A 15,720-nucleotide genomic window follows, 5' to 3' on the forward strand; every position below is an offset into this window, starting at 1 on the left:
CTTCACAGTCTTAGAGAGCGACCTGGCACCTATAATGTTGTGGGAAAGAGCTTCCTATCAAATTTTCCAGGTGAAGAGCAGTCAGGATGGTCTTAGGAAGGCGCATCTGGGCTGCCAAGGGTACGACATTCTCTCCTTCTGCTGGCCATGCCATCTCTGCACCACTCTGGTTCCAACTCACACAGACAGAACTGGAACCTATTTCCTAAGGCAGTACAATGGAGTCTGAATCTGGGTCTGTCACTTCCTGTTGTGACCCTGGGACAAGTCACTCCCCTTTCCTGGGCATCAGCTTCGTCCTCTAGGGCAGGAGGATAATGAACCTGCCCATCTTACCTTGGAAGGTTATCATCATTCAAGTGTCATATAAAAAGTACCAAAGCCACTTGGCAGCTCTGTGCTGGGGCTTATGGAGATGGAACTACCAGTTGGCAGACTGAGTTTTTAAAAGCCTTCTAATGAGCCAGGGAATATCAGTCTGAATGGAATAAACATATGTATAAACATTTTGCAAACCCCTAAATACTGAGTGCTAATAGGATCCAAAGCAACAATATGGCAATAATGACAGTAACCATAAAACTGATGCCATGTTCACTGAGCAGCATGTGGCCACACACACATTGAGGCCTGGCCACTTTTGCTCATGGCATCATAATGAGAGAGAGAGAGAGAGAGAGAGAGAGAGAGAGAGAGAGAGAGAGAGACAGACGGACAGACAGACACACTAAGGATGAGGACTGTGAACCCCATTTAGCAGTGGGAAGGACTGAGATGCCAAGAAGTCAAGTGCCTCATCCAGGATCCCCAGACCTTCAGTGATAGAGCTAGAACTCAGGTCTCTCAATGCCAAGGCCACTAGTTTCTCAAACATCCTGCTGTCTCTGTTTTTTATGAAAAACTCAGATTTTGAGATAAGAAACATAGGTGGGTTCATAAAGGCAAAGGGACTTGCCTATAGAGCCATAGTGAACTCCTTCCAGTTCAGTGTTCTATTACATGCAGGACATGGGAGGGATGACTGGCTGAGATGACATATACAGCAAACATCTCTATCTATGTCTCCTTTGGGACCAAGAGGATCCTTTGCAAGCCACTGGTGGGAGTCCATGTCCATGAGGAGTGCAGCTGGGGCTAGGGAGCTTGGCCATGCTGCTCTGCTATCAGCCCATGAGCATCGTGCTTGCAGCTACTTTGCAGTAAATACATAGGTCCACATGCATGTACTGCAATGTATTTTCCTTGTTCAGAAGACTGACTAATTGCACTAGAGATGCCTTGGTCCTGGGGAGCTGGGGGGGGGGAGAAGAGGGAATTTCTGTATGTTTCTTAATCTTTTCTTCCTCCATGAATGGTAATGGCCCCTTTAGGTAGAAGAGCTCATGGGAGTTGTGTGAGTTTTAGTCCTAAGAGGACTAAAGAGGAGAGACCCTGGGAGTGAAGTTTCCCCTGTTAAAGAGTTGACAGTATCATTACTGAAGAGGGAGGCACACATTAATTTCTTACAGAAGCATACAAAGTCATGGCAGAGGCTTTCATACCCACTTGGTTTGTAAGAGGAATTTGTGGGGAGCGGGGGAGAGGAGATAAGTAGCTACACAGAAGCGCTCTTGGTCATCATGATCCCAGAATCTATTTTTTTAGTAGACAAGCATTATCAGACTTGGAGGTTACCTGGTGGATGGCCACAAGTTGGAAAAAGTCATAAATTCTTTCACAAGAAAGAAGAGGATTTGGTCAGTTTTTGAAAAGCATTTAACCTTATACAAAGAAGAACATTTTTTCCCCCCTAAATGGACTATGTAAGGAGTTGCTAGGTGGTGCAGTGGATAAAGCACTGGCCCTGGAGTCAGGAGTACCTGAGTTCAAATTCAGCCTCAGACACTTAATAATTACCTAGTTGTGTGGTTTTGGGCAAGCCACTTGGGCAACCCCATTGCCTTGCAAAAAAAAAAAAGAGAACTAAATGGTCTATGTAGCTTAGGTTCTAAGTATGTAGTGAGGTAATATCTGTGGATCCTTTCCAATGGCTATGCACCCCCAGCAGATCTGACAGGAAGGAAGTCTAGTAACTCCAAATGATGTTTCCTTTCCGGAATTGATGCCTCCCATAAAGGATTATTGTGACTTTAGAGAGGGCCACAGTGGAAAGGTAGGACTATTTGAGGGTACCTCAGGTATTTTTTGTGTTTGCTTAGGAACTGCTAGGAATCCCATAAATCTGCTCTATTTTCTGTGGGGTAAAATAAAGGCTGTTCAAGCAAAATGCCATTATTACATTGAAGGCTTGCAGAGGCGCTGAAGACCATGTTATCCCTATTTGAAGAAACTGATATATGAGCTATACCTAGGCTTTCTTTTTAAGATTTCTCTGGAATAAGCTCTGGGGTAAGGACAAACCAAACAGTCAAAGAGAGACACTCATTTTCTGCCTATGTCTGGCTCATGATAACAAATCACTCTGTGACAGCAATGCCTCATGTTTGCCCTGGGCTTTGTAGTCACAAGTGTGTTCATAGTTGGTATCACTTTAGATCTTCCCAATAACCATGAAGGAAGGGCTAAGCAGAGAAAGGATAGGAACTGTCCAATGTCATATGTGGAGTGAGCCCAAAAGATTATTATGGTCAGACCTATGCTTTGGAAAAATTATTCTGACAGCTGAGTGGAGGACAAATGTGTGAGTGGACTAGAACTGAGGTAACCAATTAGGAGAAGAACAATGAGGACCTCAACTAAGGTAGCCGACATGTGAGGAGAGAGGATTTAAGAAATCAGGTAGAACTGGCAAAATTTGTTAATTAAGGGGCGGCTAGGTGGTGCAGTGGATAGAGCACTGGCCCTGGAATCAGGAGGACGTGAGTTCAAATCTGACCTCAGACACTTAATGTCCTAGCTGTGTGGCCTTAGGCAAGCCACTTAACCCCATTTGCCTTCCAAAAAAAAAACCCTAAAAAAAATTTGATAGTTAATTGAATATAGGGCTAGGATGAGTAAAAGGGAGGGTCAAAGAAAGATAATGGGGTTATATACTTGGGTTATTGGGAGGAGGATGGTGGTCTCTCAAGAGAAACAGAAAAGTCAAGAGGAAGGATAGAATTGGGGAGGGGATGAATTCCATTTGCACATATTGAGAGATGTCTAGAAGGTAGTTAATGATGTGGGACTGGAATTCAAGAAGAATAGTTAGGGAGAGAGAGAGAGGGAGAGAGATCGATCGATCGATCGAACTGGGAGTCATCTGTGTAGTTGAAAATTAAACAAACTCAGGAGAGCAGATGAGAAACTGAGAGTATAGAAATAGAAGAAAAAAGAGTCTAGGCAAATCCTGAAATGGTTTAGCATCACTCTGACTAAGACTATTGGTTTCTCTACCACTCTATCCTTCATGTGGTGGCTGAAGAAGTTTTCTTAAGCTCAGGTTTTATAATTTCATGGTTTTGCTGAAAACTTTGATTTTTCTCAAAACTGCTATTTCCTCTTGTCTTTAACATTCAAACTCTTCAGTCTAGCATTTAAGACCTCATACAATCTGGTGCTAACCTTATCTCACATTCTTCCTTTTCCATTCTCTACAATCTAGTCAAACTGAACAACTGGCTGTTTCTGATCTTGATCTACTCTTCCACTTTGGTGCATTTATGGAAGCCATTTTCCATATTCAGAATGTTCTCATTCTTATCTGAACCTCAGTTTTTTCACCCATAAAATTATGAAAACACATTCTTTGAAGCCCAAACAAATCGGTTAATAGCGCTACTGTGGACTCCTTTGTTTTTATTTGCAGGCTCACTCAGATGCTGGAGTCTTCTTTCTACTATATCTTTTTTTTTTTTAAGGTTTTTACAGGGCAAACGGGGTTAAGTGGCTTGCCCAAGGCCACACAGCTAGGTAATTATTAAGTGTCTGAGACCAGATTTGAACCCAGGTACTTCTGACTCCAGGGCTGGTGCTTTATCCACTACACCACCTAGCTGCCCCATGCACCACCTAGCTGCCCCTATATCTTTCTTGATTACTCCACTCTAATTGGTCTCTTTTTCTCATGGTCACAGAGCCCTTTGTTGGGACATGTCAAAGAACCACAGAATTCAATAGTCTCATTCAACACATCCCTAAAAAGATTCCCTAGATGACAAACCTGACAAGTAGTAATCCAGCCTTGGCTTGAAGACCTCTCACTACCTTGTGAGAAACAGGCCATTCTAAATAGGGAGAGTACTGATCATCAGGAAGCTTCTCTTGACATTAGCCACATGTGCATCCCTTCCCTTCCACTTCTGAGACAAGTGATTTGGCTTTGTCAAACAGTCTATCCTGGATTCTATTTATTAGGCACATGTATCTCTTCCTATTAGACTGGAAACTCCAAGGAGGCACAGAGTGATGGGACTTAGTATGTCCTTAAAAGTATTTTTTAATCCAATGCAATCACTGTAGGATTTTTTTTTTGGGGGAAAACAATAGACAATGTGGACAGGCCACTGGATCCGGATCCAGAAGGGAAATACAAGATCATTTAATGCCATCCAATGCAGGCATCTTAGAGTTGAGATTTCTGAGGTCTCTTATGCTCTCCTTGTGGATTGGTTGGACAGCAAAGGCAGTACTGTTAGGTGGGAGTAGAACTGGGTGAAGAAGCAGGCTTAACTTAATGAGTTATGAATATTGAGGAATAAGGTGTCTAATGGGATGCCCAAGGGAGCTGTCCTTGTATGCATTAACACTTTCATCAATGACTTGGAGGAAGACATAGAAGGAAGCAAATCTTAGAGGGATAATTAACACACTAGATGAGAGTTAGCATTAAATTAGATTTCAACAGGCTAAAATGATGGAACAAATCAATTAAGATAAATATACGAGGGATAAATGGCGAGACCCAGGTATAACATCAATGAATTAACAAGTTGCTAGGCAGCAGTTCATCTTAAACAGATCTGGGAGAGAGAAGTGCCCAGCTAGATGGCACAGTGGCTAGAACACTGGCCCTGGAATCAGGAGAACCTGAGTTCAAATCTGGTTGGAGACACTTAATGATTAACTAGCTGTGAGACCTTGGTAAAGTTACTTAAAAAAAACCCCAAATATCTGGGGATTCTAGTGGACCAAATAAGTCTACTATATGACAGTCTCAAAAGAGAATGTGATCTTAGATTGTTTTAAGAGAGAAAGTGAGGGCAGCAGGTGGAGCAGTGGACAGAGTCTGGATTCAGCTCTGGATTCAGGAGTACCTGAGTTCAGATCCAGCCTCAGACACTTAATAATTACCTAGCTGCTGACCTTGGGCAAGCCACTTAACCCCACTGCCTTGCAAAAAAAAAAAGAGAGAGAGAGAGAAGAGAGAGAAAGTGACTAGAAGAAGGAGGTAGGAATCCTTTCATACTCTTTTTTGAGATAGAACATACCTTTAGCACTGTATTAATTTCCTCTCTTCACTTTTTAAAAAGGATGTTGATCATCTAGAAAGAATCCAGAGGGGACAGTAACTGAGGCCTTGAGATCACAATAAAGATTGTTGAGGAAAATGGAGACATTTAGCTTGGTGAAGAGAATATTTAGGGGAGGGGCTAAATATGACAGGTATTGGTAAGATCTGAAAGCATATGACTTTCCCTGTCCAGAGGGTACAATTAGGAGTAATGGGGAAGATGTTCCAGAGATGATGTTAAGAAAAACTTCCTGATTAAATAGAACTATATGAAAGTGGAGTGTAGGTGTAGACGCTGGCCTAAGGAACTAAAGGCTTATCTAAAGATCAGGCACAGACTAGAGGACTTCTTACAGCATCTGGATAGTAATAGATTGGACTAGATTTGAAGCATCGAAGCAAAGGAATCAGATTAAAATGTAATTGAGAAATATTTAAAAAATAAATTAAAAACACTTCAACACAGATAATAGTGATTTATGGTTTTCTAGTTCAATAAACTTTTTAAAAAAAATTTGATCTGGCTATTCCTTTTCAAGATGAGCCCTCAGAATCTCCTCAAATGCTGAGGTCCAAAGATGTTGAGATCAGCTGGTGAAGCTGGAACTGGCATCAGATCTTCTCATTTGAAATCCACTGCTTTTTCTATTTCTTGAGGTGAGTCAAAGTTCAGAGAATCAAATTTTTCATTAAGCCCTTTCTCCTTTATCTGCTTAATCTGCTTAATTATTCATTAAGTCCTTAACTGCAAGAAGGTAATAGCACATTCCTTCTATTCTGAAATTCTCCTGGGGGAGTTCACATATCTGGACAGAGGCAGACACTGAGTTAGGTAGGGATGGCTGATGCAAAAAGATGAGGTAGCTGTGTCTACATCACACTCGGCCACCAAAGATTTCTAGCATCTTTACTTTGTTCCTTCATCACCATTCCTGCAGCTTGGACATCACTGAGACTAGGTGGGCAAAATCTTTCCTCAGATGTCTGCCCTGATGGGACCCCTAAGGCTGAAGTATGGATTGCTCCAGGGGAGTGCTATGGAACAGTAAATTAATGTGGGTATTCCACAGACGCTTTGGGAATATTTCTGATGTGGACTTCTTAAAGGCAGGGTCTGTATTGTCTTTATACTCTGCACATAACTCTGCACATAGAACCACTCTTTCAACATTTGTAAAGGATTTATTGTGGGTCAGGATGGCACTAAAAGTTGGGAATACAAAAAGAGCTCCTGCCCCAGAGGAAATTACAGTCTAATGGAGGAAGATACCATGGAAACAATCATGTACAAAGCAAGCGATATACAGAATCAATACACTGAAAATAAGGAGTTGGAGAAGGCCTCCAGTAAAAGAAGGATTCTAATTGGGACCTAAAAGAAGCCAGGGAGATCAGAGTGGAGGAGGGAGAATATTCAAGACATGGGGGACCATTAGAGAGAATACCCAGAGCTGAAATCTTTTTTTAAAAATTTACTTAAGGCAATGGGGTTAAGAATGACTTGACCAAGGTCACACAGCTAAGCAATTATTAAATGTCTGAGGCCGGATTTGAACCCAGGTCCTCCTGACTCCAGGATCGGTGCTCTGTCCACTTTGCCACCTAGCTGTCCCCCACCTCCCCAGAGCTGAGATCTCTAAGAAATGCCTGAGTTAGATTGAATTGAAGAATAATTTTTTTTTTTAGGTTTTTGCAAGGCAAATGGGGTTAAGTGGCTTGTCCAAGGCCACACAGCTAGGTAAATATTAAGTGTCTGAGACCGGATTTGAACCCAGGTACTCCTGACTCCAGGGCCGGTGCTTTATCCACTGTGCCACCTAGCTGCCCCAGAATAATTTTTTAATGAGCAATGAGTAAGAGGCATATCATATTATTTATATATATATTTAAACAAGTAATTGATTACTGTGAGGATCACACTGGCATGATGTGTAGATGAGTTCTTTGAGCCATTGTTGATGGCTCCAGCCCTCTCCCACTTACCTGAATCTCTCTCATCCACTGAGTATCACCGTTTTCTGAGGCTGAAAGTTCTTCTACTAGCACCGATGGGAAAACGCCAATGCGTCCATTGAATTCCCCTTCCCAGAAACCATCATCATCTTGGTTCTCCTTGTTCAAGATACGGATAATTGCTCCCTCAGGAAAGGATAGTTCATCATCTGTCTGGCCTTCATAGTCATAAAGTGCTTTAACAAAACAGACTGCAGGGCAAAAGACAGAAAAAAGTAGCTGAGGTTTTTTCCAATTAAGCTTCTAGCCACCCCCACCCCCCACTGGTCACACATGCCTACAGGACCACTAACAAATCACTGACCTGGCTCCTACTGAAGGTCAGATGACATTTGAGGACTCATCAAAACAGTTCAGGTCAAGTGTAGCAAAGAAAAGTATTGTAAGGAATCCTCCCTATGCCCTAACATGTGGTGATCTGTCCACCTGGAGCATTGTGCTTATAATTCTGTGGTGCACTTACCATTTAATACCGTGCATTATATTTATCTGCATTTGTGTTTTGTAATAGACTAAGTTTCATGAAAGGTGGGAAACATGTCTTATCCAAACTTTGCAAAAGTTTTGCTTCCTACTCTCTAACCCCCACTCCAGTGTTCACTTTGAAGCATAAATGCATAATAAATATTTGTTAAATATTGTTGAATAAATGAACAAACCATATTGATCCTTTTCCTGCCTTTGTGGTCAGTAAGAACAAATTTTCCTTTGAATACTGGAAATCAAGTGTGCTGTCACTAATTTTTCTAGGCTAAATGGTCCCATTTCTTTCAATTAGGATATTTAGCAATTCCCATATTGATTTAATCAATGCAGAGCACATACATATGGTAGTTTAATAAATGTCTACTTGTTAAATGACTGACCTTCCCCTTAAATCCTTCTTAACATTCTGTCCCATAATTCTCCTCTGCCACAGACACCCTGAAGTCTAAAGGGAGACTCTGGATGATACTGCTGGGCTGATGGCATGTCATAATAAAGCCACTAACTCAATTCAGTCAAACACTACCCAAAACTTCTTGGATGGATCATCTGAGATACAAAGCAACTGGTCAGTCTTGAGGCATTAACTCCCATGGGAATCAATCTGCATTATATGATGATGTCTGATGATGACACAACTATGGATCTAAGCCACCTATAATGACATATATAGTTAGCTAATTTTATGTTTTAGGAACCAAAGATGTAATGGAGGGGAAGTTCTTTGTGTGCATCCATTGACCCTTTGTCCCCAGCTTCCCGAGGACAGAACCTGTCATGGTATTCATTTTTGCATCCCCACCATACTGAGCCCCAGGTCAGATGTTTAATAAATGTTCATTGGCTGGCTGTCTTCTAAATAGACCCTAGACTCTCCTATATCTGCATCTCTGGGTCCTTCTCCTTTGTTTAGATCGTCTTTTAAATGATATGCCACCTCAACCATGTAACCTTCTTGATTCTTTGGGGTCCTCCAGGACTATCCTCCTCAAGTCTCATGTGGCATGCTAGGTGACATGGAGAAGCCTGTGTAAGCCCCTTGAGAGCAGGGATCATGACTCACCTCAACTTTACATCTCTCTCAACTCCTAGCATTGTGCCCTACTATTGCTTATTAAATGTTCACTACACAATTTGAAATGACCTGTTGAATTTTATCAGTTATTACCACTGGAATCTCCATTGAGGCTTCCGGAAACGAGTTCTGCCTCGGTTGAATTGCTCGAAGTGTGTGAGCGGCTGTCTAGTGCGGCTAGGGACTGCAGCATGCTCAGGAGGCTGTTGGATGTAGGGAACTGGAGATACTTCTCAGGCACATAACCCACCTGGCCAACCTTGTTTCGGGCCTGTGGGAGAGAGGGACAAGAGGGTGGCGCATTCACAGACATGAAGGCCAGGGGCCTCATTAGAACCCACACAAACTCCTCAAAATGCCACGAGAAAGGGTTATATGAGCAAAGGAATCTACCTTTACCCAGTCTTCCATATCTCCATCTTCAATCACTTCTAACACCTCATGCTCCTCAATCGTCAGCTCGTCTGGCTGAGATGCCTGCAATGGAGGATGGTCATGGACAAAATTATAAAGGTTAGATAAAGAGCAGATGTAGGCTGGTCATCAAAAAGAAAAAAAAAGCCAGAGAGCAAAATGATTTTGAAAAATAATTCAAGTACAAAAATTTCAATGCTCTAAGGATTTTATGAGGTGAAATTGTAATGAAAACAAGTGGTGGGATGGGTCATTCAGGAGGAACTATAGTTTAGAGAACTGGGAGACCTGAGCCCTTTGTCAGAGCTCTGCTCTGTGACTGTGAGCAAGTTCCTCAAGGTCTCTGTGTCTTGGTTTCTTCATCTACACAACAGGGCTGACCTCTCCCAGGGGGATTCTGAAATGAATTCATATTTGTAAACAAGATGAAGTGCATGAATGCATGAATAAATGAATGGCTACTATAAGGACCATGGAAAGTAACTAAATAAAGAGCAGCACATGACAATGTTGAGTACTATGGGACTAGGCATGCCAATGCATCAAGGAATGATGCGTTGGAGTGTGAAGATGGTTCAGACAACGCCTTGATTTGAGGGTCCTCAACTGTAGAACACCATCCCTGAGACAGGAAAGCTGTGCAGAGGGCTGTGATGCATGGTCATCCAGGGCTTGGTATTTATGGGCACCCCTGCCCCCTGGTCACCAGACTCTGCTCATCAAGCAGGCACTGTGTGCACAAGCTTGAACTCAGAGATCTGGGTGTTTACTATCTATTGGGTATCTAATTAGGCAGAGCTATTTCCCTTAAGATCTCATCCACTTAACTTGGCCATATGTCTATTTACAGGAAAAAAACGCATTATTAATTATAAACATATCCTGGTCAAACTTTGGAGAAAATCACTTACCTCAAACACAAGAGGCAAGAACTCATCAAGTCCTGATGGCTTTTCAAGAAGGGTAAAACTTTCTCCCTCATCAATAGCTAAATTCCATCCTCTCCTTGCTGCTCCAAATGTGGGAACATCAAGGAGGGAGGAGTCACTGTATTCATGTTCATGGAAAAGTCTAAAGAATCATCCAACCATGACTTGTCTGCTGCATGTCAAACCCCAAGCACCTGTCCCTGTCCACAGGTCCAGAGCTAGCAGGAACCTTCAGGGATTCTCCAGCCCAACTCCTTCCCTTTACAGATACTGTACTCAAGTCTGAGCCCACGCAGAGCCAGTATGCCAACCGGGCTCATCTTACTTTTCATCTTGTGCACTTACCATTATAGCATGCAGCCCTCCAGGACACTAATATGCTATTTTAATAAGGGAAAAAAAAAGAAAAGCATAGTTGGCCCCAAGTGTAAGGCTTTTCTAATTCAGAAAACCTACGGGAGTCCTTCAATATTGTTAACCGTAAAGATCTTATCCGTGAAACTTCTCATGTCCAGGGTCAGCTAGAACTGCAGATGTGTTAAGAGCTCATCACTGCCCTCAGTGGATCCATCCTTCAAAGCCCAACTGAAATGCTGTCTTCTCTAAGAAAACTGCCTTCATTTCCTCAATCAGATTTCCCCCTTTTTGACCCTTGGACCACATGTGGCACTATGCTTCCGTAATGTGCTTTTGACAGCCATTCACATTCTTACGCTGCTTTAACAGCAGAGTATTTTCTTCATAACAACCTTGTGAGCCAAGGAGTTACATGCACATATATGTGTGCATATATTCCTCTAGTAGCAAACTGTAAGCAACCTGGGGGCAAGGACTAAGTCTCATTAATCTGTCTCACAATACATGCTGAACTGAATAAATTACGTTCTGGCTTATCTTGGAGACAGCTGCCTGTGGATAATTTAATGGTACCACTTCCTGACCTTCAAAACTGGAGCTGGCTTAAGAATTTTTCCAGTGGGAAGGAGATCAAAAGCCACAGAGAGGCAGCATGTCAACTAGCCAAGAACTGCTTGTTTACCAGGAAGTTCACTCTTAAGAGCACCTAAGGAGGACTTGAAGATGGCTTATAGATAATAATCAAGTAATGAGTGGATTAAAAATTACTTTTACTCATAGACTACTTTAAGAAGAATGAGGTAGGAAAAAGGAGACATGCTAGAGAAAAAGGAGGGGGAATTTGTGTGTGATTCTGAGCAGTACTGAATACCCTGCTAAGATAAACAAAGTGAAATGGGTGAAGAAAACATGCAGCAGTGCTATATGTCTGTGTGGGGAGAGGGCCTGACACAGTCAAAAGGGCATTCCATTGGAAGTCAAAGGCTTGAGGGGAAAGTACTTCATCTGTGTTGGCCAGGGTTTGCTCAGCTCTAGAATGAGGGTTTGGATCAGACAGCTTTGGAGTGTTCTCCCAGCCCTAAATTTATAATTCTACTATGCTCTGATTGCATTCCAGGACCAAGACAAAAAAGAGGGAAACAAAAGGCAACTGTCAGAGCTTCCCAATGGATCCTTAGACCCACAGATAACATGGGACCATAATTTCTTTATTTTTGTTTTTGCAAGAAGACAATGGTGTTAAATGACTTCCTCAGGGTCACACAGCTAAGTGCTAAATATCTGAGGCTAGATCTGAACTCAAATTCTCCTGACTGCAGGGCAGATACCCTATCCACTATGCCACCTAGTTGCCCCGTCTCCCTGACAATAATTTCTAAATCCAGCTTTTTGAGATCCTCTTTTCTGCTCAAAATCCCTAAGAATTTAGAGGCTGTCTCCAAATCATCAAGACAAAAATCAGAATAAACACACAAATTTTACCATGGAGTGTTGTAGAAGGAAGTAAGTGTTGTGAAATCCAACAGACGAGGAAATGGCCACCAGTCTGGGAAGCAATGACACTGAGAACGAAACCAGTTTTGCTGTACCTCTCTCCTTCCCTTTGCTTTGGGAGCCCTCCCAATATTACTGAAGCCTAGCAGCATCTAGACAGTGCAAGGGTGGGAGTCTGAACTGGTCCAGCTCCCTTGGATGCTTTAAAATTTTTTTAAAATTTATTTAAGGCAGTGGGGTTCAGTGACTTGCCCAAAGTCACACAACTAGGCAATTATTAAGTATCTGAGGCCGGATTTGAACTCAGGTCCTCTTGACTCCAGGGCCGGTGCTCTATCCACTGTGCTACCTAACTGCCCCTTGGATGCTCTTTAGTAGGAGAGAGAACTGATGCCAACCAGGCTGGCAGCTCACAGATCTTTTCATGAGCAGTTAGGGAGAGAAGGGGAAGGAGCTTTTATCCCTTTGCAGATGCACTAGTTTAAAACTAGGGAAATAAAATGATTTGCTCATAATCATTTGACTAGGAAGAGTCAGAGCTGGTCTCCTCACACTGAGAAGCTGTAAAGTGGTTACAGGAAGGTGACTAGGCTGGTGAAGGTCTTGATTTACAGCCCAGGTGAATGAGTTGAAGACAGTCAGCCAGGAAAAGTGAGCATGTAGGGTAGACAACACAGCTGCTTCCAAACAAGCAATGGAATCCATGGATGAATTTAGGCTTCATGAGGGGAAAGAATTTCAACTACAGCTATCCAAAAAAGCAATTAAGTCTTTCTATATCAATATTTACCCTGGTTTCTGGTGGTGTTGTGTTGTGGCTGCCTCAGCATGAGGTGGGAAGGTAGGTGGCACAGTGGATGTAGGAATCAGGTGGAAGAGTTCAAATCTTGCCTCAGATGCTTACTAGGTATGTGACCCTGGACAAGTCACCCAACTCTGTTAGCCTGTTTCTTTATCAGTAAAATGAGTTGGAGAAGCAAATGGCAAAGCACTTTACTGTCTCTGCCAAGAATACTCCCTCCAATAAAAGAAAAGGGGTCATAAAAGTCAAACATGACTGAAAAATGATTCCACAACAGTGTGAGGCTGTGGGCTCTTCCTTGATGTCAGGATTGACCATGTGTCAGAGAGGTGGGAAATGAGATTCTTGATTTGAGGATCACTTAGATGCCAGCTGAGGTCCCTTCTAGCTCTGGGATGCTGTGGCTTTGCCTATGTCTAATATTATCTCTGGGGAGAAAGTATTATTAGTAATAGAAGTTTGAGATTTTTCTGTGTAATATAGTTATTGTTCTTCCCTGCCTTGATGATCAGATACTGAAAAGAAAGGTTCTAGAAACTGCTTTGGGATAGTTACATTCTGGACTTATATGTAATAAGTTTACATTAAGAGACAACATGGGGCAGCACAAAGAGAGCTGGCCTCAAGGGTCAGGAAGATCTGGGTTCAAATTTCACTGCTGCACATACTGATTCTATGACCCTGGGTGACTTACGTAACCTCTCAGTTCCCCAGGCATCTCCTTAAAATTATCAGCTGCAGAGCCCTTGTTGATCTACAGTGGTAAAGGGTGTTGCTGCTTCATCACAGGTTCCCACACCAACAAAATCATAGGTCCCGTCAAAAAACAAACCAAAAAACCCCAATACCCAAGCAAGGGATCTTGAAGGCATTATGGTATAAAAAAAATAAAAAGATAAACTGGGAGTCAGGAAAAACCTGACTTTAAATTCTGCCTCAGATACTTACTGACTAGTCAAGAGAACCTAGGAAAGTCATCATTACTTGGAGTTTAATTTGCAAAATGGTGACAATAGCATCTCTCTCAGGGTTAATGTGAGGATTAAATGAGATGAGTGTTATACAACACATATACAAAGTGTGTTGAAAATGTTAAATCCATATATAAAATGTGAGCCCTCTCTTAACTTAGAGCAGTTTACCTTGGCAATCAAGGTAGGAGCAGTGGGGCAGAGTGGGAAAAGCTCCAGGAAAATCTGTATTCTGGTCCAGGCTCTGCCCTTAACTTGTTGAATGACCCCAGGCAAATCCCTTCTTTTTCTGGGTCTTGGTTTCCCTATCTGTAACACAAAGTGGCTGGCCTCCACCCTCCCTTCAGGTGCCAAAATAATATTAGAAGCAGGTCTGATCATGTCTCTGCCCAGTTCTAGCTCAAGTGGCTCCTTTCTGCCAGGAGGATGAGACACTAAACCCTCAGCAGGCTTAAAATAAAGCCCCACACCATCTGGCTCTTCCAGATGTTTCTATTATGCTTCTTCAGGCAAGATTCCAGCCATGCCATTCTCTTTGCTGTTCTTCCAACTCCGCATTATAGAACTCATCTCTGTGCCTTTGCCCAGACCCCTGGCAATGTCCTTTCTCCTCCCCTCTACCTCCAAGAATCCCCAGTTGGGGTCCAGAGGTCTACTGATGCTGCCTCCTTCAGAAGCTTTTTTTCATCACTCTGGTAACTAGTACTCTTGCCCTGTTCAAATGATAGTCTATCTACTGATCTGTGTATCTGTTGGATCATCAAGTGGAATGTAATCTCCTCAAAGGAAGGAACTACTCTTCCTGCCTCAGGAGCCCTAGTTCCAATAGTAATTCCTTGCACAGAGTAGGTGCTTAATAAAGGACTGTTGAATTGAATTACATTTGAGGTCCTGCCCCTTCTTGGTCTCAGGTCTGATAATCTATGACGCTTGGTCCAGCAAACCCCTGTCCTGCTCCAATCAAATAGGGTGATACATCCGAATACCACGTTTTAGGAAGGGCATTGACAAGATGGAGAGTCTGGAGGAGAGTGACTAGAATGATGTGGGGATTAGAGACCACGCTGCTTGTGAACCAGGAAAATTTTTAGCCCTGAAAGGAGAAGGCTCAGGAAGGACTTTTTCACAGTCTTAAAAAAACACAAAAGGGTAGGGAATTAGACTTCTTTTGCTTGGTCATAGAGGGCAGAAGCAGAAATTGAGCCAGGCTTTATATAAAATAAGGAAAACTTTCTACATATTAGAACTGTTTAAAAATGAGGGTGGTCATCAGCTGTAACTTCCTCATCACTGCATATCTTTCAGAAGAGGAGATGAATAGTTATTGAGGATGGCATGAAAGGGACTTCTCTGGGGGGGACTGGATGACTAGAGACCACCTGAGGTTCTGCTGGCTCAGAGATTTGGGGCCTCCTGACCCACCATAGGCACAGGTGCCTCAGTGCCACTCAGGCAACTTCTGAGTATGTAAGACCCAAGATGTTACATGGAGATGTAACACTGAGTGCCCACTTTTGAATAAGCTCGTGTATTTGTATAATGTACAAACCTTATATGAATAGACAACTTTGCAGGTCAGTGGATAGTTTCGTAGAGTGCCCGATGGACTAGAACTGCTATCATCAAACACATCCATGTTGTCCTCAAATTCTTCTCCTTCTTCTCTTTCTGTATTCACATTGAGCTGGGGGGAAAAGCAAGAAAAGAAAAACACTTGGTTTCTTGTTTCACAGAACTGCCTGAAAAAA

At 42.5% G+C, this 15,720-nt stretch overlaps 1 protein-coding gene across 2 annotated transcripts in view; it reads right to left on the reverse strand.

Annotated features, from left to right (window-relative positions):
• Positions 1-15,720, reverse strand: part of FCHSD2 (FCH and double SH3 domains 2) — a 335,963-nt gene that overhangs the window by 6,724 nt on the left and 313,519 nt on the right. For both annotated transcript variants that reach the window (XM_074216801.1, XM_074216802.1), the window contains 4 exons: positions 15,522-15,656; positions 9,399-9,482; positions 9,099-9,276; positions 7,415-7,635 (listed from right to left, as the gene is read on the reverse strand). In XM_074216801.1, the coding sequence (XP_074072902.1) occupies positions 7,415-7,635; positions 9,099-9,276; positions 9,399-9,482; positions 15,522-15,656 (618 nt within the window). The remainder of the gene's footprint in view (positions 1-7,414; positions 7,636-9,098; positions 9,277-9,398; positions 9,483-15,521; positions 15,657-15,720) is intronic.

The sequence above is a fragment of the Macrotis lagotis genome, chromosome 1 (genome assembly GCF_037893015.1).
Source record: "Macrotis lagotis isolate mMagLag1 chromosome 1, bilby.v1.9.chrom.fasta, whole genome shotgun sequence".
NCBI classification, from domain to species: Eukaryota; Metazoa; Chordata; class Mammalia; order Peramelemorphia; family Peramelidae; genus Macrotis; species Macrotis lagotis.